This window comes from Natator depressus, chromosome 23, assembly GCF_965152275.1.
Source record: "Natator depressus isolate rNatDep1 chromosome 23, rNatDep2.hap1, whole genome shotgun sequence".
In the NCBI taxonomy this organism is placed as follows: domain Eukaryota; kingdom Metazoa; phylum Chordata; order Testudines; family Cheloniidae; genus Natator; species Natator depressus.
The window spans coordinates 18,622,353-18,650,238 of NC_134256.1; the positions used below are offsets into that span (position 1 = coordinate 18,622,353).

At 63.2% G+C, this 27,886-nt stretch overlaps 3 protein-coding genes across 4 annotated transcripts; 1 reads left to right on the forward strand and 2 right to left on the reverse strand.

The window, feature by feature from the left end:
* Positions 1 to 225: 225 nt before the first annotated feature.
* RPL18 (ribosomal protein L18) lies at positions 226 to 5,101 on the reverse strand. Its single transcript, XM_074937185.1, has 7 exons — positions 4,959 to 5,101; positions 3,727 to 3,813; positions 3,304 to 3,411; positions 2,859 to 2,957; positions 2,600 to 2,723; positions 834 to 903; positions 226 to 348 (listed from the first exon to the last, which is right to left on the reverse strand). The coding sequence occupies exons 1-7, from the start codon at positions 4,959 to 4,961 to the stop codon at positions 273 to 275; spliced, it is 567 nt and encodes a 188-aa protein (XP_074793286.1). The 5' UTR covers positions 4,962 to 5,101; the 3' UTR covers positions 226 to 272.
* Positions 5,102 to 6,853: 1,752 nt separating this feature from the next.
* Positions 6,854 to 15,653, forward strand: SPHK2 (sphingosine kinase 2). 2 transcript variants are annotated; one of them, XM_074937183.1, is made up of 5 exons: positions 6,854 to 7,901; positions 12,274 to 12,423; positions 12,748 to 12,842; positions 13,568 to 13,683; positions 14,063 to 15,653. In XM_074937183.1, the coding sequence occupies exons 1-5, from the start codon at positions 7,478 to 7,480 to the stop codon at positions 15,039 to 15,041; spliced, it is 1,764 nt and encodes a 587-aa protein (XP_074793284.1). In that variant the 5' UTR covers positions 6,854 to 7,477; the 3' UTR covers positions 15,042 to 15,653. The 2 variants fall into 2 exon arrangements, with proteins under 2 accessions (XP_074793284.1, XP_074793285.1); XM_074937184.1 differs by having other exon boundaries at positions 6,857 to 7,901; positions 14,066 to 15,652.
* Positions 15,654 to 19,229: 3,576 nt separating this feature from the next.
* On the reverse strand, positions 19,230 to 27,886 carry DBP (D-box binding PAR bZIP transcription factor). The gene is made up of 4 exons (XM_074937186.1): positions 27,168 to 27,886; positions 22,679 to 23,008; positions 20,210 to 20,430; positions 19,230 to 19,656 (listed from the first exon to the last, which is right to left on the reverse strand). The coding sequence occupies exons 1-4, from the start codon at positions 27,328 to 27,330 to the stop codon at positions 19,441 to 19,443; spliced, it is 930 nt and encodes a 309-aa protein (XP_074793287.1). The 5' UTR covers positions 27,331 to 27,886; the 3' UTR covers positions 19,230 to 19,440.

A 27,886-nucleotide genomic window follows, 5' to 3' on the forward strand; every position in this document is an offset into this window, starting at 1 on the left:
TGTGGGAGAGGGACAGGAGCTAAGACAGACCCCATTACAACCTGGGGCGGCTCAGGGGCTACATATCCAGGGACCCCTCGCCTGGTGCTGAGATGCAGCCCCTGTGGGGTGGGGCGTGGGGACCGAGTATTTGGGGGCCCCTCGCCCTGCACTGGGACGTGGCCCCTCTGGGTAGTCGGGGGGAAGGGCATCGCCCCGGAAGTGAACAGAGCAGACTCCAGCCCATGGTTCTGACCCCTTTATTGGACACAGGCAGCTGCAGGCCGGCGCAGTTAGTTCTTGTAGCCCCGGCTGGCGCGGCGGCCCCGGGCCCGCTCGAACTTCCGCCCCTTGGAGCGCACGTAGGGCCTGCGGGGAGGGGAGAGAGGGGTTAGCGGGATGCCCACGGGTGCTGCCCCCCCAACCCAGCTTCCTCCCATGCCAGGGATTCCCCCCCTCTGCTCAGGCCCAGTTCACAGGCTGACCCCCACCTGCTCTCCAGGGGCGGAAGGCCCAGGGAGCACCCCACAGCGAGGTGCCCGCAGGAGCTGGGCACTTGGCCGGTGACGGCTCCAGGGGCAGGTTGTTTTGAGACACGACCCAACACATTAGTGGGGCTGGTCACAGGGCTCTAGTGTCTCTGGGAGTCCTGGCCCCCAACCACCAGACCCCCACCCCACATAGCCAGGGAGAGAACCCAGGAGGCCTGACCCCCACAAGACACAGGGGATACCCCTCTGGGGATACCCCTCTATTACCTGAACTTCTCCCCACCCAGGGCTCATGCTCAGCCTAGCTGGGCCAGGCACCCCCAGGGCAGGGGCTCAGTGGAGTGGGAGGGGGTTTGCACTCACTTGGTGTGACTGTGGGGGGTGCCGGGGGCCTTGCCAAAGTGCCGGTACACCTCGCGTCCCTTCCTGGGCCCTGGGGGGAGACAGTGTTACATCAACAGTGACAACCTCGCATAGGGGTGCAGACACCCACCCCCCTCCCCAGCTCAGAGACAGCGCAGGGAGGGCTTCTCCAGGCACCAGCCCACAGGGGCAGCCTGGGCCCTTTGCAGAGCTCCAGGGCCAGCAACTCCATGTGCCAGGTGGTCAGGGCCCTGTTCTGTGCCAGGATCCCCCACACAGCTGTGCCCGAGGCTGGGCAGGGTATATCTCGACTTTAGTGAGGCTTTTGATACTGTCTCGCAGACCTTCTCATCAACAAACTAGGGAAATCCAACCTAGATGGAGCTACTGTGAGGTGGGGGCCTAACTGGTTGGAAAACCCTCCCCAGAGAGTAGTTATCAGTGGTTCAGTCAGGCTGGAAGGGCCTAACGAGTGGGGTCCTGCAGGGATCAGTTCTGGGTCCGGTTCTGTTCAGTTACCTTCATCAAGAATTTAGATAATAGCCTAGAGGGGAAACTTCTAAAGTTTGTGGACAATACCAAGCTGCTTTGGAGGATAGGATTAAAATTCAAAATGATCTGGACAAACGGGAGAAATGGTCTGAAGTAAACAGGATGAAATTCAATCAGGACAAATGCAAAGCGCTCCACTTAGGAAGGACCGATCAGTGGCACACATACAGAATGGGAAAGGACGGCCTCGGAAGGAGTACCGCGGAAAGGGATCTGGGGGTCAGAGTGGATCACAAGCTAAATATGAGTCAACACTAACGCTGTTGCAAAAACAGCGAACGTCTTTCTGGGCTGTATGAGCAGGAGTGTTGTGAGCAAGACATGAGAAGTGATTCTTCTGCTCTGCTCCGCGCTGATTAGGTCTCAGCTGGAGCATGGTGTCCAGTTCTGGGCACCACATTCCAGGCAAGATGTGGAGAAACTGGAGAAAGTCCGGAGAAGAGCAACAAAAATAAAGGTCTAGAAAACATGAGCTGCGAGGGAAGACTGAAGAAATTGGGTTTAGTCTGGAGAAGAGAAGACAGAGGGGACGTGATAACAGTTTTCAAGTTCATAAAAGGTGGTTACAAGGAAGAGGGAGAGAAATTGTTCTCGTTAACCTCGGAGGACAGGACCAGAAGCAATGGGCTTAAACTGAAGCAAGGGCGGTTTAGGTTGGACAGTAGGGAAAACTTCCTGTCAGTGGTTAAGCACCGGAATAAGTTGCCCAGGGAGGTTGTGGAATCTCCATCACTAGGGATTTTTAAGAGCAGGTCGGACAAACCCCTGCCAGGGATGGTCTAGATAATCCTTAGTCCTGCCATGCATGTAGGGGACTGGACTAGACACCCTCTCGAGGTCCCTTCCAGTTCTATAATTCTGTGTAGAGCCCTTCGGCTGGGGTGGCCAGCTCTGGGGTGGGGCGTGGGTGCTGGTCATAGAGGGACCTCTCCCCCAGTGCTGGGACGCGGCCCCATTGGGGTGGGACACGAGTGCTGGGTATACAGGGACCCCTCGCCCAGTGCTGGGACACAGCCCCCCTGGGGTGGGGCAGGTCAATTTCAACAGCACTAACTGTGCTGGCCCCAATGCCCCACCTTGTTCAAACTGGCTGCCTGAGGACAGCGCCCCCTGCTGAGCCCCATCCCTGCAGCCCAGCTGGCCCCAGCTGCCTGTTGCAGGTTGTGTGGGGCAGGGCCAGCGCCCGGCCCAGCAGAGGGCGTGGGAGGACTCACCTGAGAGCAGCACAGTGCCCTGGCCCTTGGGGGCTGCCATGGCCAGCTGGTCAAAGGTCATGATCTGACCCCCCGCCTTCAGGATGCGACTGCGGGCTCCTTGGGTCACCCGCAGGGCACAGACCTGCCAGGAGAGATGGGTCAGTGACAGTCCCGGTGCTGCCCCCCCCCCCTCCCCTCCCCTCCAGAGCCAGGAGAGAACCCAGGAGTCCTGGCTCCCAACCCGTTGGGGTGGGGACCCCGCAGCACCCGGCTTCACCTTCAGCTTAGGGATGTTGTGGATGCGGATGTCATCGGTGATGGTTCCCACCACCACGGCCGTCTTGTTATCCCGCCCTGGGAGCTTCATCTTGCGGATCTGGGGGAGGAAGGGGACAGAGGATCACCCCGACTCTAGGCAGCGCAGCACCCCTGGGACCTGGCCCTCCCAGAACACGCTGTCAGTATCTCCAGGGTACAGGGACGCAGGCAGGAGGAGAACCCAGGAGTCCAGATGTCAAGTCAAATGGAACAGCACAGGGGTCGGGCAGAGCTGGGGTGTGGCCCCAGGGCTGGGATGAGGGGCACGGGGAGAGCCCAGGGCTGGGCGAGCAGGTGGCTGTGGGGCACAGGTAGGGCTGGTCTAGGGGGGCTGTGGGTAGGGTTGAGGGGCGCAGGTAGGGCCAGGCGAGCAGGGGGCCGTCGGTCCCTCCGTCCCCACTTACCATGCGGGAGAGGGCGAGCGGCGGGCGGTTGGTGCGGCTCATGAAGAGGCGTTTCAGGACGACCTTGTTGAAGCGGGAGCTGGTGCGGCGCGCCAGGAAGCGGTACAGCTGGGGGGACACGGCCATCAGGGGGAGCCCTTGCTGCCCCCCCCCCATGGGCACCATGGGGAAACTGAGGCAGTGACAGGCTCTCCTGGCTGTGCTTACACAGGTCACATTAGACAGCGGCAGAGCCAGTCCCAGAACCCAGGTGTCCTGCCTCCCAGGACTCCTCACTCCCAGCCCCCTCCCCTGCAGAACTGGGGATAGAACCCAGGAGTCCTCGCTCCCAGCTCCTCCCCCCACTAGCCCCCACTCCCCTCCCTGAGCTGTGGAGAGAACCCAGGCGTCCTGGCCCCCTGCAGACCCCCAGGGGGGCGTTACCTTGACCAGCAGGCGCAGGTAGATATCCTGACTCTTGGGCTCCGTGCGGCGAACCTTGCGGTCCTTGTTGTGTCGGATATCGACACCCTGGGGGGGACAGACGCTGTCAGGGCCCCCGCCTCGGTGTCCTCCCCGCCGGACGCCCCAAGCTATGGGTCTGAGGCGTGCCCCGACTCTCCCACACACCCAGTACCCCGTAAGTCACCCCATCCCCTGCTGCCGCTACCCCAACGGCCACTGCTCCCAGGCAAATTAGAAACCCCCCGCACCCAGGGTGCGCACAGCAGCCCCCCCATGGCCTGTCTCCCCAAGCTCCTCATGCCCCCCCCCCCCAATCCCCAGGTCCTCCCTTCCTCACCCTGTCCCTTACGGGGTTACACTCAAACAGCCCACCCACCTGTGCCACCCCCTTCTCAGACCACATACCCCACAGTACCCCCCACACGGGGTGGCCCTGACACCAGCGTGCCCTCACCATTACATGTCACCCCTGCCCTCGACCTCTGGGTGCCCTCTGTATCCTCCCCCACTGGGTGCCCTGCTCCCACACTGGGTGCCCCCCGGGCTGGGGGCTCCCCCCCACACCCAGTAACCCCCATGCCTTCTGCTCCACGGGTCCCCCAACCCCCACTTGGTGCCCCATGTCCCTCACCTCCCCTTACAGGGCGCCTCCCTTCCCAGCCTCTGCACAGGGTGCCCCCCACTCCTGCTAGGTGCCCCGCAGACCCTCCTCCACCCCCCTACTGGGAGCCCCCCACCCATGCTGGGTGCCCCACATACCCTTCTCCACCCCCCAATCATAGAACAGAATATCAGGCTTGGAAGGGACCTCGGGAGGTGTCTAGTCCAACCCCCTGCTCAGAGCAGGACCAAGCCCCAATTTTTGCCCCAGATCCCTAAATAGCCCCCTCAAGGATTGAACTCACAAGCCTGGGTTTAGCAGGCCAATGCTCAAACCACTGAGCTATCCCCCCCCACTGAGTGCCCCCCGTCTCCCTCCCCGCACAGGGTACCCCCCCATCTCACATGGCCCCCCCCAGCTGCCCCCGGCCAGGAGCCCCCCCAGCTCTCTGCCCCCCGGCATGTGCGCAGGGAGGCCCCGCCGACGGAGGCCCCCCCGTCCATTCAGGGCGATCCGGAGCCCCGCCTCGGCCCCCCGCAGCCCTAGGCCCGGGCTCGGCGCCCCCCTCCCGGCGGATGGCACCGGATTCCCCCGCGCCCCCCGGTCTTACCATGACGGCGTCAGTGGCGGCTCGGCCCGGGAAGGAAGAAGGCGGGGCCGCGCGGGGGCTGATGGGAGCGGGCGCTCCACTCTATGGCAGCGCGGCGGCAGGCAAGCCTCGCTGCGGCCAGACGTGCGACGCTCCGGCCGGCAGGCTCGATGGTGCTGGAGGACTCCGAGCTATGAGAGAGCAGCTGATAAGAGTTTATGGAGCCCAGCCCGCAAGTCGGGTCGGGTGGGGTAGGGTGAGGGAGGAGGAGTTCTCACAGAGATGGGGGCTAGACTAGGCAGGGGAAACTGGAGCAGAACAGAATTGGCTACTGGAGTTAACTGGAGCACAATATAACATGGTCACTGGACTGGAATAGAGCAGAATGGATCTGAATTTGGTGACTGGACAGACTAGACTAGCCGGACTAGACTAGTTTGGACACTAGGCTAGACCAGAGTGACTGCGTCTCAGATCCACGGGGAATTCTGATGTGTTGCAATTTCGTTTCCTCCCTCAAGTGGAAATCTCACCTGTTTGGGCGAAATAATTCGTCCTCCCAAGTTGCTTCCTTTCGGCCTCATGGACACCTTTAAACCTTTCTATTGTGTTGCCTTATCACGGAGAGCAACAAAGTCCAAAGGAAGCGGCCGAAAGGAAACCTTTGGCCCATATTGAAAGGAAACGTTTGCTGCTGAAGACATTGACACGTGCCTGCGTTTTGATGTTACCAGATCAGCATTTTCCAATGGAAACCTTCTTCCGTCCGTTCATTTTCAAGTCTCTCTAGTTGCCATTAATACGCAGTTACTTGTACATTTGAATCTGGGGGGCTAGGAAGAGGGGAGGAATTGGTTACCACACAGGTGGGACAAAAAATCTATCTACCAATATGGGAAGAATACAGACTAACACAGCTGCTACTCTGAAACCTAGAAGAAGAGTGTGTGTCTCATTATTAAAAATAATAAATAGAGCCTGATTGAAGCATTTAAGTATTAGCAAATGCAAATAATCAATAAGAATAGAATTATTATTAATTTGTTATTTATAATAAACTTAAACCGCTGTGGGTGCTTAGATTGTGAGCTCTTGGGCGGCACTCTATTAACACCTGGTAGAAATAATAATGTACAATGCCTCGTGCAAGAGGGTCCTAGGTGTTACCATAATACCCCTAATAAATAATGTACAGCGCCTAGCACAATGGGAGCCCCGCTCTGCATTTCCCCTACTAAATATGGCCGCCTTATGCGTTAGCTGTTATGAAGGGTGAAGCAATTTCCTTTGCCCACATTCAAGATGGCCGTCGTGCCCGTCTGATTTCTATGGGAGGGCTGGGAATAAAGGCAGGGCCTAGTTCCCAGAACAAAGATGGCAGCCCCACTCCGTCCGTTCACACAGAGAGGGACGCTATCTCCCTTGCCCACACTCAAAATGGCCGTCACATCCCATTGAATCGCAGGGAGGAGGGTGGAGCGAGTTCTTTCCGCCCACAACAAAGATGGCCGTCACAAGAGCTTTCGGAGGGAAGGCGAAACCTGCGGGGCTGGTGCTGCCCACCACAAAGGTGGCCGCCGCCTGGCCCGGGGGTGGGGGTCGAACGCCCTGATTGGTGGGACGGGAAGGGGACAGTTCTGTGATTGGCTGGATCCAGCCCCTCCCTCCATTTATGGGGCCGGCTAGCGCCTGCTGGAAGCACTTCCTGGAGAGAGGGAGGGAGGCAGGGTCTGGGGGCATAGAGGGAAGGAGGGCGAGGGCGAGGGCAAGGGCACGGGCAAGGGCAAGCACCTGCTGACGGGGGCAGGGGGATGGTGGCAGGTGGCAGCCTTGCCGGGGGGCCCATTTCCCAGCCCCCCTGCCCTATGGTGCGGGGCCAGGCTGCTCCCTGCCTGCGTCCCTAGCTGGGGGGGGGGGTCCGAGCAGGGTCTGGATCAGTTCCAACCCCCCTATTTCCCCAGGCCCCATTCCTGGGCGGGGGTGGCAAGAAACTTTTGAAGTGTCTTTGAAAATCCCAGTGACTCCTAGCTTCCTCCTGCCTAGCCGGGCCCCCCACCCCCAGGTGAACGCAGACATCGGGGAGGGGGGAGAGGGCTGGACCCAACTCAGCTCCCCCCTCCCCGCTTGGCCCCTGGGGAGGGGAAAGGCTAAAGCCGGCTTCTGGATCCCTGCGGGCCCTTCCCCCTGCTGAGCCGCTTAGTCAGGCTGGCTCTCATTCCTTGGCTGCTTGAGATTCCCCAAGATTCCTGCCCCGGGGTGCTCCCCTCGGGGATGGGGCGTCACAGGGCGTGAAGATCCCGCTGGAGTCCAGGTGGGCCAGAGGCAGCAGAACAGACTGGGGTTTGGGTCTGGAAATTTCTCCTGGTGGGTTAGTTGTTCCCTGGCCTGGTGCCAATCCACCCCACCCATATCCTAGTGGCTGTTTGGTCTGGGTTTGGGCGGGACGGGGTGGGGTAGGGACCTAGGGGAGAGTTGATGGTGCTGGAAGGACCCACCTGAGGTGCAGCTTAGGCCGGGTGGGCCACGACACCGCCGGGAAGATGAACCTCGCCCTGGGCCCGTATGGTGAGGGCGCGGAGACGCTGCTGCACGGGGAGTTTGGGGCTTACCCCTCCAAGGGCTCCCGCTATGCCCTCAGCCTGACCCAGATGGCGCTGCACATCCAGCGGCTGGTGCCCAAGCCAGAGACGGACCAGCGCACCGTGGTGCCCCTGGCCGAGGTGGTGGGCTGCCACACGCTGCGCAGTCGGGCGCCGACTGACCGGGCGGCATACTTCTCGGTCTATGCCTACCCGCTGAAGAAGAGGAAGGTGGCAGTGGGGTTGGGGCGCGGGCGGCAGAGGGCGGCACGGACCTTCCAGGTGGATGGGACCGACGACTACGAGAAGAATCAAGCAGTGGCGGAGAAATGGGCGGCTGCCATCAAGTGCCTGGTGCTGGGCATCCCCGTCTCCAGCGAAACAGGTAAGGCTGCCCCTATGCTGTCTGCCCTGCTTCCCTCCCAGAGCTGGGGTGAGAACCCAGGCGTCCTGGCTCCCAGTCCCCACCCCTGTTGCCCTAACCCACTAGACAGCACTCCCAGAGCTAGAAATAGAACCGAGGAGTCCTGGCTCCCAGCCCCCCTGCTCTAACCACTACACCCCACTCCCGTCCCAGAGCTGGGGAGAGAACCCAGGTGTCCCGGAACCCGAGACTAAGCTCTCTCCAGTTTGACCCGCCGTAACAATAACAAAACAGATGCTGTTGCGGAGACCCAGAGATGGTTCCGTCCGGGGCCCAGAGATGGGACGTCAGCCCCCCCTTAGGTGTTTTACTGCCCCAGCCCTGAATGTGTGCCCGGGACAGGAGGCTGCAGCCAGCGATGGCTCCGTGATCTCAGCTGCTGGAGATCCCTGAAACCAGACCCAGCGAAGAGGGGCCCCCTGCCCTGCCAGCCCCTTCTGGCTTTGCCTGTGGAACAGCCCGTGGGGGGGGGGGTGTTACAGGCACCAGGATGGGGGCCCGGACGTCTGGGTTCTCTCCCTGGCCCTGGGAGGGAAGGGAGGGTCTGGTGGTTAGAGCGGGGAGAGGCGGGGAGCTGGGCAGCAGGATGCCTGGGTTCTCTCCCCGGCCCTGGGAGAGGGGTCCAGCCCCTAGAGTATGGGGCAGCTGGGAGACAGGCTATTTGGATTGTGTGTTCCCGCAGGTGGGGCTGGGGACCCAGTGCTTGGGGCCCGGATTGTGACGCCTAGGTTCAGGGATCTAAGGCTGGGCGCGGCCCTGTCCTTTCCTTGTCCTGGGCCGGGATCCAGGGGCAGGGCCAGGCTGGGCTTATTTGTCTCCGGCAAACTGGCCAAAGGTCAATGGATTGTCTTGAAGGTGGGGCTGTCGGATTCTTTGTTCTCCACCCCCTGCAGGCTCCCTTTGGGGCCCCAATTTCTTCCCCACCCCCCTTTGGTCTAACCCCTACCACATCAGGGGCCCTCAAGAAGCCTCCCGAACCCCGGGGGTCAGGATCCCTCCTGCGGGGGCTCAGGGTTGCCTTGGGCAGTGGCTCCCCACCTCTCTGCACCTGCTGAGGGATTGGGGAGTCCTGAAGGCAGATCTGGGCTGGGGTGGGGCAGATGCCATGGATGGGGGCTTGCTGGCATGGCGGTTGGCTCCAGGGGGTGCCTAGGGACGGAATGGGGGGGCTGGGGCATGGGTGTGCCTGGAGTGTGCATGGGTGCAGCGGAGGGGGGGAGGTGTGTGAGTGGGGCTGGTTGGTTGTGGGGCATGCGGGCATTGGGTGTATGTGGGGATATCAGCGCTGCCTCTCTGGGCCAGGGACCTTGCAGAACCTGCCCCACCATCAGCCCTGGGTGTAAAGTGCAGCCGTCTCCGTCCGGGGAACTTTTGACTTGGAGTGAGGAGCATCCACCTGCTTCCAACCACTAGATCACACTCCCCTCCCAGAGCCAGGGAGAGAACCCAGGAGTCCTGGCTCCCAGCCCCCAGTTGGCAGATGCTAGGAAATAGATGAGTGTTTGCATGCTCCAGCATTCCTTCTGCAGTATGTGTGGTGGTGGTTCTGGGTTAATCTTTCCTCCCTGCACATCCTCTGGGCTTCATTATCTACTTCCCTCACCCTGCCGGGCCCTGTGGTAAGGGAAGGGGTGCCCTGGCTGCATGGAATAGGGCTGGGCACTCTCCCTTGGTAGTCTGTGCTGGCCCCAGCTATGCAGCCTGGAGTGGGGTCGGGGGCTCAGTAGAGGGCACTCTTCCTGTGCCCCATGCCAGAGGGGCTGCATCTCCGTGCCAGGCGAGGGTCCATGTATAACCAGCCCGTGTCCCACCCCAGAGGGGTCGCATCCCAGGGCTGCGCAATGGGTCCCTGTATAATGAGCTGCCACATTCCACCCTCCTGCCACTGTCACGCTGGCTCGGAAGCTCAGGGCAGATCAGTCTAAGTGTCTCTGAATCGTCCTGGGTTTCTCATTACATGACCCGACCGTGTTGCAGCTCGGCTGCCTGGCTGGCCGTTCGCCGCACCGCCTGGCTGTGGTCGGCCTGACGTCCTTCAGCGATTGGTGCCTCGCTTTGTGTCCACCACCTGTGGGGGTTTGCTCTGTGGCTCGTTCCTCCCGATGAACGCACTGGAGACATGTCGATCGCGTGTGGTCGGGGCGCTCGACAGCTGGAGTTCGCCATCCTTTTTCTCCGTTGCGAACGTGATCGCCCGGTTCTAGACTTGGCGGCTCTCTGACTGAGTGACATCTGGCCTAGAAGTGTCCATAGGTTCTTTGAGCCTTTGTGTCTGACTTGGCGACTCCCTTCGTAGATTCTTTTCCAAAGCCGGATCCGGAGCTCTGAGTTGTCGTGCCATCCGGAGCTGTGCAGGACTGGGGCCGGGAGCCACTATCGGTGTTGATCTGTAACTCAGAAGAGCGAAGGATGGGTCTTCCCTGCTGTGGGATTTTTCTTGGCTCTCTGATTTCCTCAGCCTCTCCATTTGCTTGCAAGTAAGGTGGGCTACTGGTGATGTGATCAAAATGACTGAAATCCCGCTGCGGTGAATTGTGGCCTGTTGTTTTCTACCGGATCTCCTTTCCAACATCTAATATCAAATCCTCCAAGTTCTTCCTGTTGTGGCTGCGACCGAGAAGGTCGTTGGTCTTTGATCCCGTGCGCTCTGAACGCAAAGCTGTCGTCTCCGTAAGTCGGTTCTGCAATGAGCTGGCCCGGGCTGCCCTCCAGGGCAAGTCACGGCTGCGTGAGGTGACTTAGGCTCTGGTTGGGGTCAAAGGCGATTGTAAGTCTTGCCACGAATGTTCAGTTTTGCTCTCCAGGCAGGCTCTTTGGCATCACACGTGATCAATCCCAGAACGATGTCTCATCTGGATCGTCTATAATACGAGTCCCCGCTCAGACCACGTGGGTGCGGCAAACTGCTGCAAAATGTCCATATTTTATGCATTTATTAAAGCATGTGCCTTGGGCTGGAAGTGTGTCGTCTCTTGGGATATGAATTTTCCGCAACTTGTGGGTTTAGGCTGTCAGGCTTTGGCGTTTGGAGTTTGACCCTTTCGCCTGGAAGATTTCTTTCCTTGCCTCCAAGGTTTCATGGCAACGATTTGTCCTGCCATGTCCAAACAGCTGCTAAGCTGGTTTCTGGTTTTTCAGGTTTGGCCAGCTACCCTCCCCATCCCTGGGGTTTGCTGTTTGAACAAAGTTAAGTCTGGCTTTAATTGTAACTGCCATGCACCCAACGCCCAGTCTGGCTCTGGTGTTTTCATGTTGCCAGCCTATGCATTCAGAGCTCTTCTGAAGCCGGCAGCCTTTCCCCCTGCCCCTTGAGCTCTCTGCTGGACACCTGCTGTTCCATAAGGCCCGGTTCTCCGCGGCATAAAGTAGGCACCAAAAATCGGCAGCACCCTTGTCTTGTCAGCCTAGCAAGAGGCTTCAGGGAAGTCAAAGCATGTACTGATTGGCTCGGAACGAAAGGAGCGCCCTGCAGATTGTCCCTCTCCTTGGGGAGCTTTGCCAATGGGTGGGCTAGCGAAGCTGAGAGATTCGGGGGCTTTGAGGCGAGACCGGGTGATTGGAGCCTGTGTGTGTGTGCGTGTGTGTGTGTGTGTGTGTTTTTTTTTTTTTAAACGCTTCCTGGCTGCAGCATTTATTACTTTGGTGTTTCCATGTCCCCCCTCTGGCTCGCTCTTGGCAGCCCGGCGCGTGTACCCTGTGTACAGGAAGCAGCGGGGCTGCTAGCACGGCAGGCGTCCGTATCAGATCTGGACGGAGTACAGGGCTTCCCTTGCCCGGCTGGATCTTCTGTCAGCCTTTAATGTGCTGCCAGGGGGGAGGTTAGTTCCGGCGAGGTGTGTGATGCCCGTGGGCATCTGGTGGCTCAGCAGTTCAGCATTCCATTACCAGCCCTGTAATCCCAGCCCCCGCGCCCCACCCCAGAGGCAGCCGCATCTCAGCGCCGGGTGAGGACTCCCCGTATGAGAGTTTCCTATGCTGGGTTCAGACGCTCAATAAACCCTCTTGTTACGCTGGCTGAGAGTCGCTCCAGGCTAGGAAACAGGGGGGCATTATTCCCTCTGGGAGTGGAGGCCCCGGGGGTCAGACAGGAGTGCTAAGGCTCGGAGAGGTGCAGTTCCAGGAGGTGGAGGGGCCTAACCCCTGAGAGAGTGGACCCCCGAGAAGGGCTGTCGCACTGAAGGGGGTTCCCCTCAGGGACTGCACAGGGCCACGAGTGGGCATGACCTGGGAGTCCGTAAGACATACCCAGCTCCCGCGCCCCACCCCAGAGGCAGCCGCATCGCAGTGCCAGGCAGGGTTCCCCTGACCTGCTGTCCCTGCTCTCTCCTTTCAGAGATCGCTCCCAGCCTCCTGCCGCGCCCGCGCCGGCTGCTTCTGCTGCTGAACCCATTCGGGGGCAGGGGCTTGGCCCTCCAGTGGTGCCAGACCCACGTGCTGCCCATGATCACGGAGGCGGACATCAGCTTTAACTTGATCCAGACAGGTGAGGGGGGACCGGGGGCGGGAGAGAGAAGGGCCTGCAGCCTGGGGGGGCAAGGGCAACGAGTTGGGGAAGGGCCTGCGGTCTGGGGGGAAGGGGAGACGAGTTGGGGTGGGGGGAGGGGAAGGGAAGGGCCTGTGGCCTGGGGGGGAGGGGAAGGGCTGGGGGGGGAGGGGAGACGGTATGGGGGCAGGGAGATGGTATGGGGGTGGGGCAATGGGATGGGGGGGAGGGAGGAGGGCGAAGGGCCTGGGGGGGAGGGGGCAGGGAGACGGGTTGGCGGGGGAGGGCTGCATGTCTGGTGCCCCGTCTCTCCCCTGCTCCCAGAGAGGCCTAACCACGCCCGGGAGCTGGTGAAGGGCATCAACCTGGCAGAATGGGATGGGATCGTCGCCATCTCGGGGGATGGGCTCCTATATGAGGTAACACCCCCCTCCCCCAACGGCCTCAACATCCCTGGCACCCTCCCCTCCCGCAGATCTGACCCCACTCCCCTCCCAGAGCCAAGGAGAGAACCCAGGAGTCCTGGCTCCCAGGACCCTGCTCTAACTATTAGACCAGGGGTGGGCAAACTTTTTGGCCTGAGGGCCACATTGGGGTGCGAAACTGTATGGAGGGCCGGGTAGGGAAGGCCGGGACTCCAGAAATGGCCTGGCCCCCACCCCCTATCCGCCCCCTCCCATTCCTGCCCCTTGACCGCCCCCTTCTGGGACCTCCACCCCCTATCCAACCCCCCCTTGCTCCCCATCCCCTGACTGTCCCCCAGGACCCCCTGCTCCTTATCCAGACCCCCAGCCCTGGCCCCCTTACCATGTCGCTCAGAGCAGCATGTCTGGGAGCTGCGCCTCCTGGCTGGAGCCAAATGCACTACCCTGCATGAGCGCGCAGCCCAGCCGTTCAGAGCACTGCCCGCACGGGAGGCGGCACAGCAGGGGAGGGGCTGGGGGCGAGCCTCCTGGGCCAGGAGCTCAGGGGCTGGGCAGGACGGTCCTGCGGGCCAGATGTTGCCCGCAGGCCGTAGTTTGCCCACCTCTGTACTAGACCCTGCTCCCCTCCCAGAGCCAGGGGGAGAACCCAGGACTCCTGGCTCCCAGCCTGCCTGCTCTCACCACTAGCCTCCACAGCAGTTCACCTCTGTGCCGGGCAGGTTCTCAACGGGCTGATGGAGCGCCATGACTGGGAGGAGGCGATCAAGATGCCGGTTGGGATTTTACCGAGTGGTTCAGGGAACGCCTTAGCCGGAGCCATCAACTGTAACGCAGGGTAAGGGCAGTGCTAGTGGGGGGGCCGGGGACTGGGAGCCAGGATGCCTGGGTTCTCTCCCTGGCTCTGGGTTGGGAGGGGGGGGGTCTAGTGGTCGGGGGGTGAGAGCCAGGACTCCTGGGTTCTATACCCAGGTCAGGAAAGGGAGTGGGGGCCGGGGTGTGTGTATGTGGGTGGGATGGGGGGGTGCATGGGGAGCAGATGCGGGTTGTGGAGAGTGGGGGGGAGACTCCTATCCCGCACTTCCTGCCCAACCTACTCTCGCCATGGGGGCTGGGGGTGAGCGGCTCCCTCCTCTAGCAAGGGGCGGTGCGGGGGGTGCTTTGCTGGAGGACTGCACCCCATGGCCAGGTGGCTCACCCCCAACCCTGCCCCCCAGCAGGCTGGAGCAGGTGCTGGGCCTGGAGCTGCTGCTGAACTGCACCCTGCTGCTGTGCCATGCAGCCGTGGCCCCACTGGACCTGGTGGCCATCACCATGGCCTCGGGCGCCCGCTGCTTCTCCTGCCTCAGCGTGGCCTGGGGCTTCGTCTCGGACGTGGACATCGAGAGCGAGAAGTACCGGCACATGGGTGCCGCCCGGTTCACGCTGGGCACCCTGGTGCGCCTGGCCTCCATGCACACCTACCGCGGGCGCCTCTCCTACCTGCCTGCCACCGATGCCACCGCCCACCGGCCTATCTCCCGCAGCATCACCGTGGCCCCCAACGGCCGCCTGCCCCTGCAGCGCCTGCCCCTGCATCGCGCCCTGTCCGACATGGGGTTGTGCGAGGAGCGCCACGCCTTCCGGGGGACCGAGCCAGCCCCCGTGCCCTGCCCCTCGCCTGGCTCCCCGCCCCCCTCCTCCGCCTCCGTCCTGCCCCCGCCCAGCTTCTCCTTCGAGCCCGGGCCAGGAGAGCTGCTGGCCGGCGGGGCAGGCGAGGCCCGGGTGGGCGGCCCCCCAGATGAGCTGCTGGTGCCGCTGGGGCAGCCGGTGCCCGGCTCCTGGATGACAGTGGAGGACAACTTTGTGCTGGTGCTGGCCATTTACCAGAGTCACCTGGGGGCTGACCTCTTCACCGCCCCCTTTGCCCGCTTCGACGACGGGCTCATCCACCTCTGCTTCATCAAAGCCGGCATCTCCCGCGCCGCCCTGATCCGCCTCTTCCTGGCCATGGAGAAGGGCAGCCACTTTGAGCAGGAGTGTCCCCACCTCGTCCATGTGCCCGTCCGGGCCTTCCGCCTGGAGCCCCTCACCCGCAAGGGCATCCTGACTGTGGACGGCGAGCGGGTGGAGTATGGCCCCATCCAGGGCCAGGTGCACCAGGGCCTCGCCAGACTCATCACCGGCGTCAATCGCCTCAAGATCGCCAGCGGCTAATGCCCCCGGCTGGGCGTGGAGAGAGGGGCCCCAGCCTCCTCTCGGGCTGGCTTGTTTCAGGAGGTAGCAGGAGATGGCTGGCGGGGGGTGCTGCCTTCCCTCCTGTGGCCAGGGGGCGCAGCGGGGGCCAAGCTGTGTTGCCCCTGCCTGGCTCCTGTCTAAAGCTGCCTATTTATTCCTTTGATCCCGGCATCACCCACTGAATGAATGTAACGCAGAGGCGTGACCCTCCCCCCCCCCCCCCCGTGGCAGGGGCAGGGGTGTTTCCCACTGTGTGGGGTCACAGGAGAGAAAGGAAGGGGGATGGGAGGTGCTGAGCATGGTCCTTTTTCACTCCCATCCCATCATGTAGCCAGAGGGCGCTAAGGAGTCAGAACCGGGGCGCGTTCCCACCGCCTGCCACTGGGGGGAGGCGGTGCCTGTGGGGGAGAGCCATGGGGCTGGTGCTTCCAGCCACCAAGGGGGAGTGGGATGGGCTGGCAGGTGTCTGAGCGTGTGCAGTACCCCATGTCTCCCCCTAGGGGCTGGAGGTGGGACTGCAGGGAAGACACTCCCATTACACCCAGGGCAGTGGGGGGAAGTGGCTTTGCAGACCAGTTGCTGCAAAACCAGGATAGAACCCAGGAGTTGTGGCTCCCAGCCCCCCCCCCCCCTGCCGCCCCGGCTCTGACCACTAGACCCCACTCCCCTACCTGAGCAGTAGTTAAAACTTTGGGATGGGAGTGGGGTCTCCTGGGTTTGTGGGGGGGGGGGGGGGAGGGAGAGTCAAGACTCCTGGGTTCTTTCCCTGATGCTGGGAGGGGAGTGAAGTCTAGTGGGTGAGGGCAGCGGTGGGCCAGGCGCACTGGAGCCCAGCAGGGCCCTGCCAAGACGCAGCCCGGAGATTTCTTTGCACTAAAACCTCTGTGTTCTGTGAATGGGGACGGCCAGGCCTCCTGTGCCGCTGGGGGGGGAGCCCAATGTCTGTCTGTCTGTCCTGTGTGTCCTTCTAACAGCTCCTCCCCCCCCCCCCCACTTTGATGTGAGCAGGAAACTAGAATGAGCTGAAAGTGATCAGATCCCTGGGCCCATCTACCCTGGTATCCCCCCTGCCCTGTCCCTCCTGGGCCAGATCAGCCTTGTGGGCCTATCTACCTGAGTATCTGACCCCCTGTTTATCTGCCCCGTGCCCATGGGCCCATCTACCCCAGTATCTGACCTTTTTTCCTATCAGCTCCATTAACTCATTTACCGTGCTGTCCAGCAATGCAGTGGTGTGTGTGTGGGGGGCAGCTCTGACTCCCCCCTGGGTGCCTTGCTAAGGGGGGGGCAGCTGGTGTCAGGCCCTCTGTTAATCCCGTGTGCACCGCGGCTGCCCTCGCTGTTCCCACGTCTTGTCCCTATGTTAAAGTGATTTAGACCTATGCAATAAAGCAAGAGCATGAGGCCTCTGGGCCGTGCCCTTCATTCAGCCACTGGGCCGGGCCAGCAGGGGGCTGTGGATTGGGAGTGAGGGGCACCGGCAGAGCTGGGGGGAGCCCAGGGCCAGGCTAGGAGGGGGCTGCGGGTCAGGAGTGAGGGGTGGGAGCAGGGGAGAGCCCAGGGTTGGGCTAGCTGGGGCTGTGGGTCAGGAATGAGGAGCACTGGGCAGGGGGGAGCCCAGTGCTCTGGATCCCCCATTAGTTAAAGGGGGGAGGACCCTTGTGAGTTGCAAAGCTGGAGGTGAAATGAAGGCGCAGTGCTGGCTTTGACCACAAGGGGGCAGCACACCACAAGTGTCAGGTGAAAATAAACAAGGCCCCATCACCTACTAGGGAATGGGGCCTTTCCCCTCCAGGGGCCGCTGGCCCTAGGGCGGGGACTGGCTGGCTCGGGAATGGGGCCCAGGGCCTTTCCCCTCTAGGGGGCATGGGGCCTGGCTGGCTTGGGGGTGGGGAACGGGGTCCAGGGTCTTCCCCTCTAGGGGGCGCTGGCCTCTGTGGGGGGGCTCTGACCCGGCCCCCGAGCCAGCTGGGGTGCCTGCGTGCTGCCGTGACATGTGCAACTGTGCTGATATATATTAGGGCCTGCGGTAATAAAACTTGCTGGTGACCCATGCCCACGAGGCAGGGGTGGGGCATTAAACCCAGGGGCTGACCCTCCCCCAACATAGCCCTGCATCATACACCCTCCCCCCACAGAGCAGGGTGCAGCCCCCTGCCCCCGCAGGGGTGCACCCTCCCACCCCCTATTCAAAAAACACTCCCACCCCCAAGCTCTCTGTTCATCGCTTTCTCGGCTCTTTTATTGCCCTGGTACAATCGGCACCAGCTGGCGGCCGCGGCCGACTGCCCTTCTGCGTTCCTCCTCGAGCATTCGGCAAGGGAAAAAATAAACCATCCAGAACCTCCCCCCGACCAGGTGTTGAAACGGAGCCCTGCATCTCAGACCCCCCCCCTTATATATTTTTTTTCTTTCTGTATGAAATAAGTTTCCTTCCCCTCCATAAAAATATAAAACAGCGTCGTGCGCCGGCCTGGGATCGCTGTGGCCGGCCGGCTGCCCCCCCCACGCAGATCCCACGCTGGTCTGGAATAGTTCTCCCCCCCCGAAAAGGTCTCTCTTCTGCTGAGCTGCAGTAGCTGTGTCTGTCTGTCTGTCTCCCCCTCTCCCCGGAAAAATAGATCCACGTGCCGCTTTGGAAGTGCCGCCTCTGGCTGGCCGTCTAGCCCTGCTCTGAAAGTGGAGCTCTCCCACGGGCGGCACTGGCTGGGCCGGGTGGCGGTCTTCTCCCCCAAATGGCCTAGCGTCCGTGGGGGCTCCGTCGCGCTGCCTCACCCGCTCCCCGAGAAAAGCAGCCCGCGGGCGAGGATCTGGCGCGCCGGTAAATGACCAGGGTCCGTGGGGCAGCGCCTGGGGCCCCGGCTTCATAAAAACACCCGGAAAGACAGAAACCCCCTGGAAAATGCTAGCCGGCGAGAGGGAGCGGAAGGGGCTGGGGTGGAGACCGGGCAGGAGCCACGAGGCGCACGGCCCAGACAGGCCGGCCGCGCTTAACAAAATATAGAGCGAATCGTTAGAATAATAATAACAACAGTTAAGAAGAACTCTCCCCTCCCCCCACCCTGCCCTGAGCCCCTGTGCAAACCCGTGGAGTGTTCCAGGGGGGACGCGCCGTGCGTCCCCCCTGCCAGCAACACCGGTGCCTCAAAAGTGCTCAGAGTGCAAAGGGTTAAAGGATCAGGGCTGGGAGCCAGGACTCCTGGGTTCCATCCCTGGCTCTGGGCAGGGAGTGGGGTTTGGTGGTTAGCTCAGGAGCCAGGGCTCCTGGGTTCGATCCCCAGGATCGGTGGGGGCTGGAGCTCCGGTAGTTGGAACAGTGGAGAGCTGGGAGTCAGGACTCCTGGGTTCTATCCCTGCCCTGAGAGGTCAGAGGTTCCCCCCTGCCCCCCCACCACTTAACCCCACTCCCCTCCCACAGTTGGGGAGAGAACCCAGGAGTCCCGGGATTCCAACCCCCCAGCGAAGTTACTGGCCTTGCTTGCTCTGAAATCTGACTGTTGAGAAGCAGTTTGAAGCAAGAAGGGAGAGCGGGGGTGGGGGGCACTAGGGTGAAGGACCCCAGGCCCCAGAGGACTGTCCCAGCCCCAGCCCACCCCCCTACTCAGTCCCTGGCTGTGACTGATAGAAGCCACAGGTTCCTATTACTACTCGCCGCCACCAGGTGATGCACAAGAGCTGGCAAAGTAACAGCCCTTGGTCTCTTTTCCAGCGGGGGAAGGTGTGTGTAAAGAGTTGGGAGTCAGGACTCCTCGGTTCTACCCTCAGCTCTGGGAGGCCAGAGCCCCCTCCTCTAACCACTGGCCCCCGCTCCCCTCCCAGAGCCAGTGATAGAACCCAGGAGTCCTGGCTGCCAACCCCCCCACTCTAACCCACTAGACCCCACTCCCCTCCCAGAGTGGGGGATAGAACCCAGGAGTCCTGGCTCCCAGCCCCCCTCATCAGATAACCCTGCCACCGACTGGCTCTGTACCTCCCACCCACCTCTTCCATTCGGTGGGGCGGGGCGCGTGTGTGCGCATGCCCGCCCAAACCCCTGCTTCATCCTGCTGCAGGGCTGGGGGGGGGGGGCGGGGGCACGTCACCAGTTCAGACCCCCCCCCGACTCCGGCCCGCTCCCCGGGAAAGAGTCAGCCGGGCTCCCCACTTCCGCCCGGGAATGGGGAGCGGGGTCCGGTTCCGAGCCAATGTCTCTCCTTGCTCCTGGTCCTGGACAGTCACCTCCATCCGCTGGAGCTGGCTGGAGCCCAAACGCCCCCGCACGGGGAGAGCCCAGGAGCGGGGGAAGGGGGAAAGAGGGCGCCCCCTTGCTGCGGGGAAGCAGCCCCCCCCGCCGTCCGCGGGGGGGCCGGGGTGTGTGGCGGTGCAGGCGGCCGGCGTCCTACAAGGTGCCGTGCTGAGACTCGTACTTGGTGAGGATGGTGCGGTAGCGGGAGAGCTCCTGGCGGATGCTGGCCACCTCCTGCCGCAGGACGGCGTTCTCCTTCTCCAGGAAGGCGGCCCGCACCGTGATCTGGTTCTCCTTGAGGCGCCGGGCGTCCCGCGAGCGCTTGGCCGCCTCATTGTTCTTGTAGCGCCGGTTCCAGTACTTCTCATCCTGCGGGGGGCGACCGTGGGGCAGAGGGAGCGAAAACGAATGAGAAAGAGACTCGAAAACAGCCGGCGCCCCCGAGAGGGGACAGGCCCCATGTCCCATTCCCTGCCCCCCTGAGCCAGCCAGACCTCACCCTGGGGGCAGATGGGAGCCGGCGCCCCCGAGAGGGGACAGGCCCCGTGTCCCATTCCCTGCCCCCCTGAGCCAGCCAGTCCCTGCCCTGGGGCCGGATGGGAGCCGGCGCCCCCTAGAGGGGAAAGACCCCGCGCCCCGTTCCCTGCCCCCCTGAGCCAGCCAGTCCCTGCCCTGGGGCTGGATGGGAGCCGGCGCCCCCTAGAGGGGAAAGACCCCGCGCCCCATTCTCTGCCCCCCTGAGCCAGCCAGACCCCACCCTGGGGCCAGATGGGAGCCGGCGCCCCCTAGAGGGGACAGGCCCCGTGTCCCATTCCCTGCCCCCCTGAGCCATCCAGACCCCGCCCTGGGGGCAGATGGGAGCCGGCGCCCCCTAGAGGGGACAGGCCCCCTGCCCCACGAGCCCCCCCGAGCTGGGACTCACCTTTTGCTCGTCCGGCACTTGGATTTTCCGTGCCTTTTTCATGATCGGCTGCGGTTTGAGCTCCTCATCCGAGAACCGGTGCTTCCGGGGGTCGAAGGTCTCATGCCCCGGGACGCTGGAGAGTGCCAGATCCGCGGGGTCAGGGTCAAAGTTCATCAGCACCTCCACTGCCTCGGGGTCCACCGGGCTGGGCGTGTTCCGGGAGGCGGGGGTCACCGGACCTGGGGACGGGATGGGACGGGGCCGGACAGGAAAAGGTCAGAGCAAGGGGCATTCCCACTTCACACCATCAGATGGCAGCGCCAAGCCATCCAGCTGTCCTCCCCCACCCACCCCCAGCACAGCACCACCCTGGTGTAATGGGGCCAGCGCTGACAGCCAGGGGAGAGCGCCCCCTGCTGAGCCCCCCCCAGCAGCTGGCATTTCCTAGGCGGGTGCCTCATGCAAGCCCTGACCTGCTGTGACCCTGCTTAGCAGGAGCTCTGCAGGGATCAGGCGTGGGGCAGCTGTGCGGGCACCGCCACCCTTCGGGGAGCTGTGGTGCCAGGAGGGGATTAGAGGCGGGTTTACGGCCAGCAGGACCTTGCTGCTCGCGGGGATCAGCCAGGTACTGGGCAGCCTGGCTGGGAGACATCCCAGCACCACCCGGGACCCATAAACACCTGCCGGGGCAGTTCCCCTGGGAGGAAATTGCCGCACGCACGGTGCGGGGAAGGGACTTGGACAAAGTCACAAAACAGGAAATAGAACCCAGGAGTCCTGGCTCCCAGACCCGGTCCCTGTATCTGTGTGTGCTTGTGTGTGGGGGGAGGGGCCTGGTATTCCTTTCCAAATCGGGGGGGGGGGGGGGTGTTTGTGCACAGCAGGTGTAGGGTGCATACGGGGTGGGGGCTGCAGGCAGGGTGCAGGCTGGGAAGCGGGGGAAGGAAAGCAGGCAGGAGGCAGGGTGCCAGGTGGGGGGGCAGGGAGATGCAGGGAGTGGGTGCAGGACAGGGTGTGGGGGTCAGGGATGAAGGTGGGAGCAGGGGGCAGAGAGGCGGTTGCTGGGCAGAGGGTGGGACTCTGGGCAGGGGAGCACAGAGCACGGGGTCACAGTGGTTTGGAGGGCAGAGGGACGGGGGCAGGAAGCATGTGGCAGGGGAGTTGCGGGGCTGGGGGGGACAGGGAGCAAGGGGGCGGGGTTGCAGGACCAGGGAGGGGTCCTGAAGTGAGCAAGGAGGGTTGCACGGCAGGAGGTTGGAGGTGGGGCGGTGCAAGGTCGGGGGGGGCAGGGCTCGGGGGCAGGAGTGCAGGGCACGGGGAGCAGGTTGCAGCGTGGGCAGGGGGGAGGCTGCAGGGCCAGAGCAGCAGGGAGTGAGTGGGGGGGGGGAGGAGAAGGGGATTGCAGGTGGGGGCAGGGAGCGAGTGGGGGCGTTGCAAGACTGGGGTGGTCGCAGAGCGGGGGGGGGGGGCGCCGCGCGGGGGGAGGAAATTGCAGGGCCGGGGGGAGCAGGGAGCGAGCGCCGGGAGGAGGCTGGAGGGAGGGGGAAGCAGGGAGCGAGGGGGGGCAGGTTGCAAGGCTGGGGGAGGGGCAGGGCAGGGGGGTAGAGCGCGAGCAGGGCCGCGGGGGGGGAAGGTTGCAGGGCAGGGAGCGAGCAGGGCGGGGGGACGTTGCAGGCAAGGGGGGGAGGGAGCGCGCGGGAGGCGGGGGGCAGGCCGGGGGGGGGCGCGGGGCGCCGCGCGGGGGGGGAGGTTGCAGGTCGGGGGGGGCACGGGGGCTGGCAAGCTTGCAGGCCCGGCGAGGGGGGGGGCGCAGGGCGCCGCGCGGGGGAATCCCGTGTCTAATCCGCGGTCTCGTGTCCCCGCACGAACCCCCCCGCCCCGCGTCACGTTCCGCAGCCTCCGCCCCCGCGTGTGAGGGGCCGGGCGGGCGCACGTGGGCCGGAGTGTGAAGGGGGGGCGAGAGGGGGGATCCAGCTGGGGGGGCCCAGAGGAGAACACGGCGGGGTGGGAGGGGCCGGCGGCATCCAGAGTCCAAGGGGGGGGTAACCCCCTGGTGGCGGGATTCCCTGTTATGGGGGGGGGGTTGGGGGATCACTCAGTGGTGGGGGGATTCCCCGTTATGGGGGGGGGTTGGGGTATAACTCAGTGGTGGGGGGATTCCCCGTTATGGGTAGGGGGGCTGGGGATTCCCTGGTATGGGAGCAATTCCCTGGCATGGGGCCACGTGCACGCTCCCTGGGAGGCTTGTGGGGCTGTAAGTGGGGCAGACCCAGGGGTCTGCCCCCTCCACGTGTCAGGGACAGAGAGGCCCTGACTCAGCAGAGACCCCACGCCCGGACACAGCCCCCCTAGGCTGCTGGGCCCCCTAGCTCCCCTGGGCACTGCCCCCCGCAGCTCCACCTCCCTGCTGCCCCCCCCCCCGTGCTCCCTGCCACCCTCCCAGCCCTGCTCCCTACTAGTGCCCCCCCGCCACTGCCCCCCGGCTACCTGCAGGGGCACAGCACTGGTCCCCGTCGCTGCTGCCCGGGCACTCGGCGGGCGAGGAGCAGGTGGAGGAGGTGCAGGAGGCCGGGCGGCTGAGGTCGACGGCGATGCCACTGGAGGGCGAGCTGGTGGCCTGGCTGGCCGGGGAGAAGGGCGGCTGGGCCGGGCTGGGGGGGAGCCCGTTCTCCAGCAGGAACTCGTCCAGGTCCACGTACTCGATCTCGCTGTAGGGCAGGGTGCGCTCCCACAGCAGGGAGCCCAGGTAGGCACACTGTCCCGCCCGTGCGCCCCCCAGCTCTTCCTCCATCTTCCGCTCCTTCTCCTTGGCCAGGCCTGGAGGGGGAGAGAGGGGGGTCAGGACGCCTGGGTTCCATCCCTGGCTCTGGTTGAGGAGTGGGGGCTAGTGGTTAGAGCTTGGGGCGGGGGGGGATCCAGGACTCCTGGGCTCTCTCCCTGGCTCTGAGAGGGGAGTGGGGTCTAGTGGTGAGAGCTAGGGGGTGGAGTGAAGGGGGGCTGGGAGTGTGCCCCTGCTGGCAGAGATGAGTCCTGCACTTTGTGTGTCTGCCGAAGGCCCTGCTGTGAGAGTCCACAGGGTGTTCAATTCTGTGTGAGTGGTGTGTGAGTGTGGGAGCTGCGGGATTTCGCGGGCGCGTTCCCAAGCGACCGAGTGTCGGCTCCCAGTGGCAGCCGGCCTGTGCTCACGTGGGGCGCTGGAAGTGCAATCCTGCACAGCTCGCTGGCTGCACGCACGGGGGAGAGCACAAGCAGGCACACGTGTGGGGGGTGGGCTGGGGGTGTGAGCGGTAGGCACGGTGTGGCACCACACCCAGGAATGCGGGAGCAAGCGGCCGGGCGTGGCGAGGATGCCCTAGCGAGCGCGGGGGAGCACCAGGGAACGGAGTCCGCGAGTGTGGGCCTGTCGTTGGGCCTGCATGAGTGAGTGTGTGCACACGGGGGTGGGGGTGCGTGCCCCAGGAAGTGCACAAGTGCGTGGATTTGCGAGCACAAACAGGGGCAGGGGGCACGAGTCCCCAGCTGGGCGTGTTCGCCAGAGACCCAGGAGGAGAAACTGACTGGAGCCCAGCCGGGCCCCCCGCCCTGAGCATGGCAGAGCCCCCCAGAGCACCGAGACCCTGCGGGCGGGGGGGTGTATTGAACTCAAGGAGCGAGATATCATGGTGAAGAGAGAGAAAGCCGAGTGAGACTGAGATAGAAAGAGTGGGGATGGGGGGACAGATGGGTGGGGTGGATGGACAGTCAGAGCCTACACGGCGCCAGCCAGACACTGCCCCGTCCCCAGGCCCCAGCTGCTCCCCAGCCTCAGCCGCAGCCGGGCTGGCTCCCCGCACGTGCCGCCCGCCCGCTCCCTGCACACGTGAGGCCTGGCTCACCTCGGGTGACCCCGGCTCGGCTCACTGCAGCGTGCGCAGCTCAGGCTCTCCCCCCGCCCCCCCGTGCGTGGCCCAGCGGCTGCGGGTTCCAGCCTGGTGGGGGGAGCAGCCTGGCCCCCAGGGGAGGAGAGCCCCCTTCTTCTCCTGCCTCCCACACACAGCACTGCTGCACCAGCGCCTCAAAGTCACCCAGGGAGAGCCAGGGAAAGAACCCAGGAGTCCTGGCTCCTAGCCCCCCGGCTCTAACCACTAGACCCCACTCCCCTCCCAGAGCCAGGGAGAGAACCCCAGAGTCCTGGTTTCTCATGGTCAGCTGACTGCATCACAAGTCCTCCTGTGATCCCCGACTCCCCTGTCCCCCCAAAACACCTGGGGTTCAGTGTGTCTGGCTTTAGCCTCTGGCTTCAAAAGCAACCTCCGCCCCCCCCAACACCTGGTGTCAAGGCAGGAAGGGATCAGGGAGCAAAGCATTCTGGGATGCCCCAAGAAGAGTGGGGAGCAGTGCAAAGGATTCTGGGATGCCCCAAGGAGACTGAGGAATAGCGCAAAGGGTTCTGGGAAGAAACGAGCGGGGAATGGAGCAAAGGCTGCTGGGACGCCCTGTGAAGACAGCGCTGACAAGCGGCTATGGGCCGGGTGGGCACCCCACATCTCCCAGCCCCGCCCAGCCTTGACTCCAGGCTGCCCCTCCCCCTGCCTGCTGGCTGGCACGGGGCTGGAGCAGGTGGAGCAGGCGGGATGCCCGGGCAACACCCCATTCCTGGGGCCTGACTCCCCGGCCCATGTGTGGAGGAAGCCAGGTGACAGCCCCGGGTCACGCCCTACGCTGAGTTTCTCCCATGCCCAGCGGGGCAGCGCCCCGAGAGCAGGGCTGAGTCACTGCGCAAGGGGCCCCCTCCCCTGGCACATGTGGGGGGAGGGGCTGCTCATCCCTGGGGTGGGCGCTTCCCCCGCACAAGCCTGCTAGTGCCCCTCAATCTCGGCCCGCAGCCCCCACATCCCCACTCCTGCAGGTGCCCCTCACTCCCGACCCGCAGCCCCTGCTAGCCCAGCCCTGGGCTCCCCCCTCCTGCTCTGCCAATGCCCCTCACTCCTGACCTGGAGCAACTTGGGGCCTTCTTCAGGGAGTATGTGCCAGGGGGGCTGAGTTCGGGATGGGATGGGAGGGGACTACCCCGTGGCTAGCGAGATCCTTGTCAGAGCTTCCCCACTGGGGGGTGCCCCGGCTTGACCCCGGAGGCCACAGCCTGGCCTGATGTGGGACTCGCCCATCTGTCAAAACCGAACCCACCCCCTGCCCTGGGTCCACATGGGCGCAGGCGCTTGGCAGCTTTTTACCAACATTTCCTTAGGCAAAAAATAAAAAAAATAAAAAACATCCCTCAGTGCACGTTTCTCTGCCTCCTGTCACATCCCGTGTCCTGGCTGTGTGCTGGCTGTGGGGATTTAGAGCTCTGTGTGTGTGTGTGTGTGTGTCACGCAATTAGACAGTGAACCTGCACAGACCCTGCCCCCCAGACCTTCCCCAGCGCCTCAGGACTTTTCTGAACTTCCCAGTGGGAGCAGATGGGGCTGGTGGAAGACCAGGGCCATTCCTGCAAACACACGAACACAAATATACAGGAGGACGCACACACATGCTCTGCCTCAGTCCGGGCCTGTCACAAACACACAGATACACACACTCGGGTTCTGTCCGTCTGTCTCTCTCTCTCACAAAACCACACCAGTACACACACACTCTGCCTCTATCAGTCTGTCTCTCTCTCTCACACACACACACACACACACTCTGCTTGTCTTACAACCACACATTAATACACACACACACGGCTTCTGTCTGTCCATCTCTTTCACACAGAAAAACACACACAAATACACACTAACAGACCCACATTGCCTCTGTCTGTCCTTCTCTCTCACACAAATATGCATGCTCTCTGTCTGTCACAAACACACATTAATATACACACACACTTGCTCCACTTCTGTCTGTCTGTCTTGTACACAAAACCACACAAATACACACACACACACACTCTGCCTCTGTCTCTCTCCCACTCACAAGTCAGTGCTCCTGGTGGCCCAGGAGTCCATGCCTGGGCCCAGCTGCAGCCAGGGCTGCTGCCCAGCGGGGTCCCCATGGCCAGGCCGGCCCAGAAGAATTTGGGGTCTGGGCACCTCGTGTTCGCTGGGACCCCTCCCATTTCACTGCATTTACACAGACCTTTTGCGGGCCCCCTGAGCTTGGTTCCCGGTACAATTCCTCACACTTTTCCCTCCCTCTCAGCTGCCCCTTTCCAGCCCAGAGTGCAAATCCTGCCCCAGATGACAGCCGGCTGGGGGAGAGGGTGGGCACCACTGGACAGACAGATAAGGGCTGAAAGCAGCCAAGGGACGTGCTAGGCGGGCTGCCGAGGGGGACCAAGGGCCCTTTCCGGGGTGTATTTCCATATCAATATGACCGTGCTGGGCAGTTTGCCGACAGGGAGGGCAGGACGGATGGGAGGGCAGACTGCCAAGATTAGATAGGGGGGCTAGGGGACGCGATGGATGGCGCGGTTCATGGCTGGAGAGATGACAAGGTTTGCATGGGGATGGACAGATGGATGGACAAACGGGTGGATGGATGGGTCGATGGTGGGGTTCCTATGAGAATGATGGATGGATGACAACTGAATGGATGGATGGGGGGTTCCTATGGAGATGGACAGATGGATGGACAAACGGGTGGATGGATGGATGGATGGATGGGGGGTTCCTATGTGGATAGATGGGTGGGTGGCTGGTAGGGTTCCTATGGGGAGGGATGGATGGATGGATGGATGGGTTCCTATGGGGATCGATGGATGGATGGATTGTAGGGTTCCTATGGGGATGGACAGATGGATGAATGGATGGCAGGGTTCCTATGGGGACGGATGGATGGATGAATGGACAGCTGGATGGATGGTGGGGTTCCTATGGGGAAGGGGGGACAGACAGATGGCGGGGTGCACATAGGGCTGGCTGGCTGGCTGGCCGGTGGCATTGGGATGGCGATCACCAGCCCGACGGACCCGCGCAGGACCGGACAGACGCACGGCCGCCAGGGCACTTACAGGTGGTCAGGTCCTTGGGCCTGCGCTCCGGGCTCTTGATGGGCCCCTGCAGGAGGCTCTTCAGGCTGACCATGCCGGCCCCGGGCACCCCCAGCGGCGGGGAGGAGAGCAAAGGGTTCGGCAGCCGCTCCGTGGCGCCCAGCTGGGCCGCTGGCCTGGCCATGGCCCGTCAGGGATCCCCGCTGTGCCCACAGGAGCTGGGGATCCCAAGGGCGAGGAGAGCTTCCCGGCTGATCCCTCGCAGCTGAAAGGATCTGGTCTGGCAACACGCTCCAGCAGATCCCTGCGGTGGAGACCCTGAAAAAAAAATCCCAGCTCCCCAAAACAGCCGGCTCCCCTCTTAGCCAGGCAGCTCCCCGGCACCCACTTCTCTGCCGCAGCAAAAAAACTTCTCACGCCTGCCAGTGTCACAGTGGCCCGGGGGGCGGGGGGTCCGCAGGGCAGGAGCCAGAGATTCCTTCCTCCCCCCAGCACCCCGGCCGCTCCTGGTGGGGGCACCCCCAAGGTTTTGGGGTGCAGCGTTGCTGGGAAGTTTGGCCCCCCCGATCTCAGCTCAGCGGCCCCCCGATCTCCGCCAGCGCCTCGCAGCTGTCGGTCGCTGCTGGGTGGTTTTTTTTTTTTTAATCTCTTTTTTTGCCCGACTCCCCGCTTTGGGAAAACGGGGCGGGGCTTGCAGAAGTGGGCGGGGCCTGAACCCGAGCTGCCTCCGGCCGAGCCAA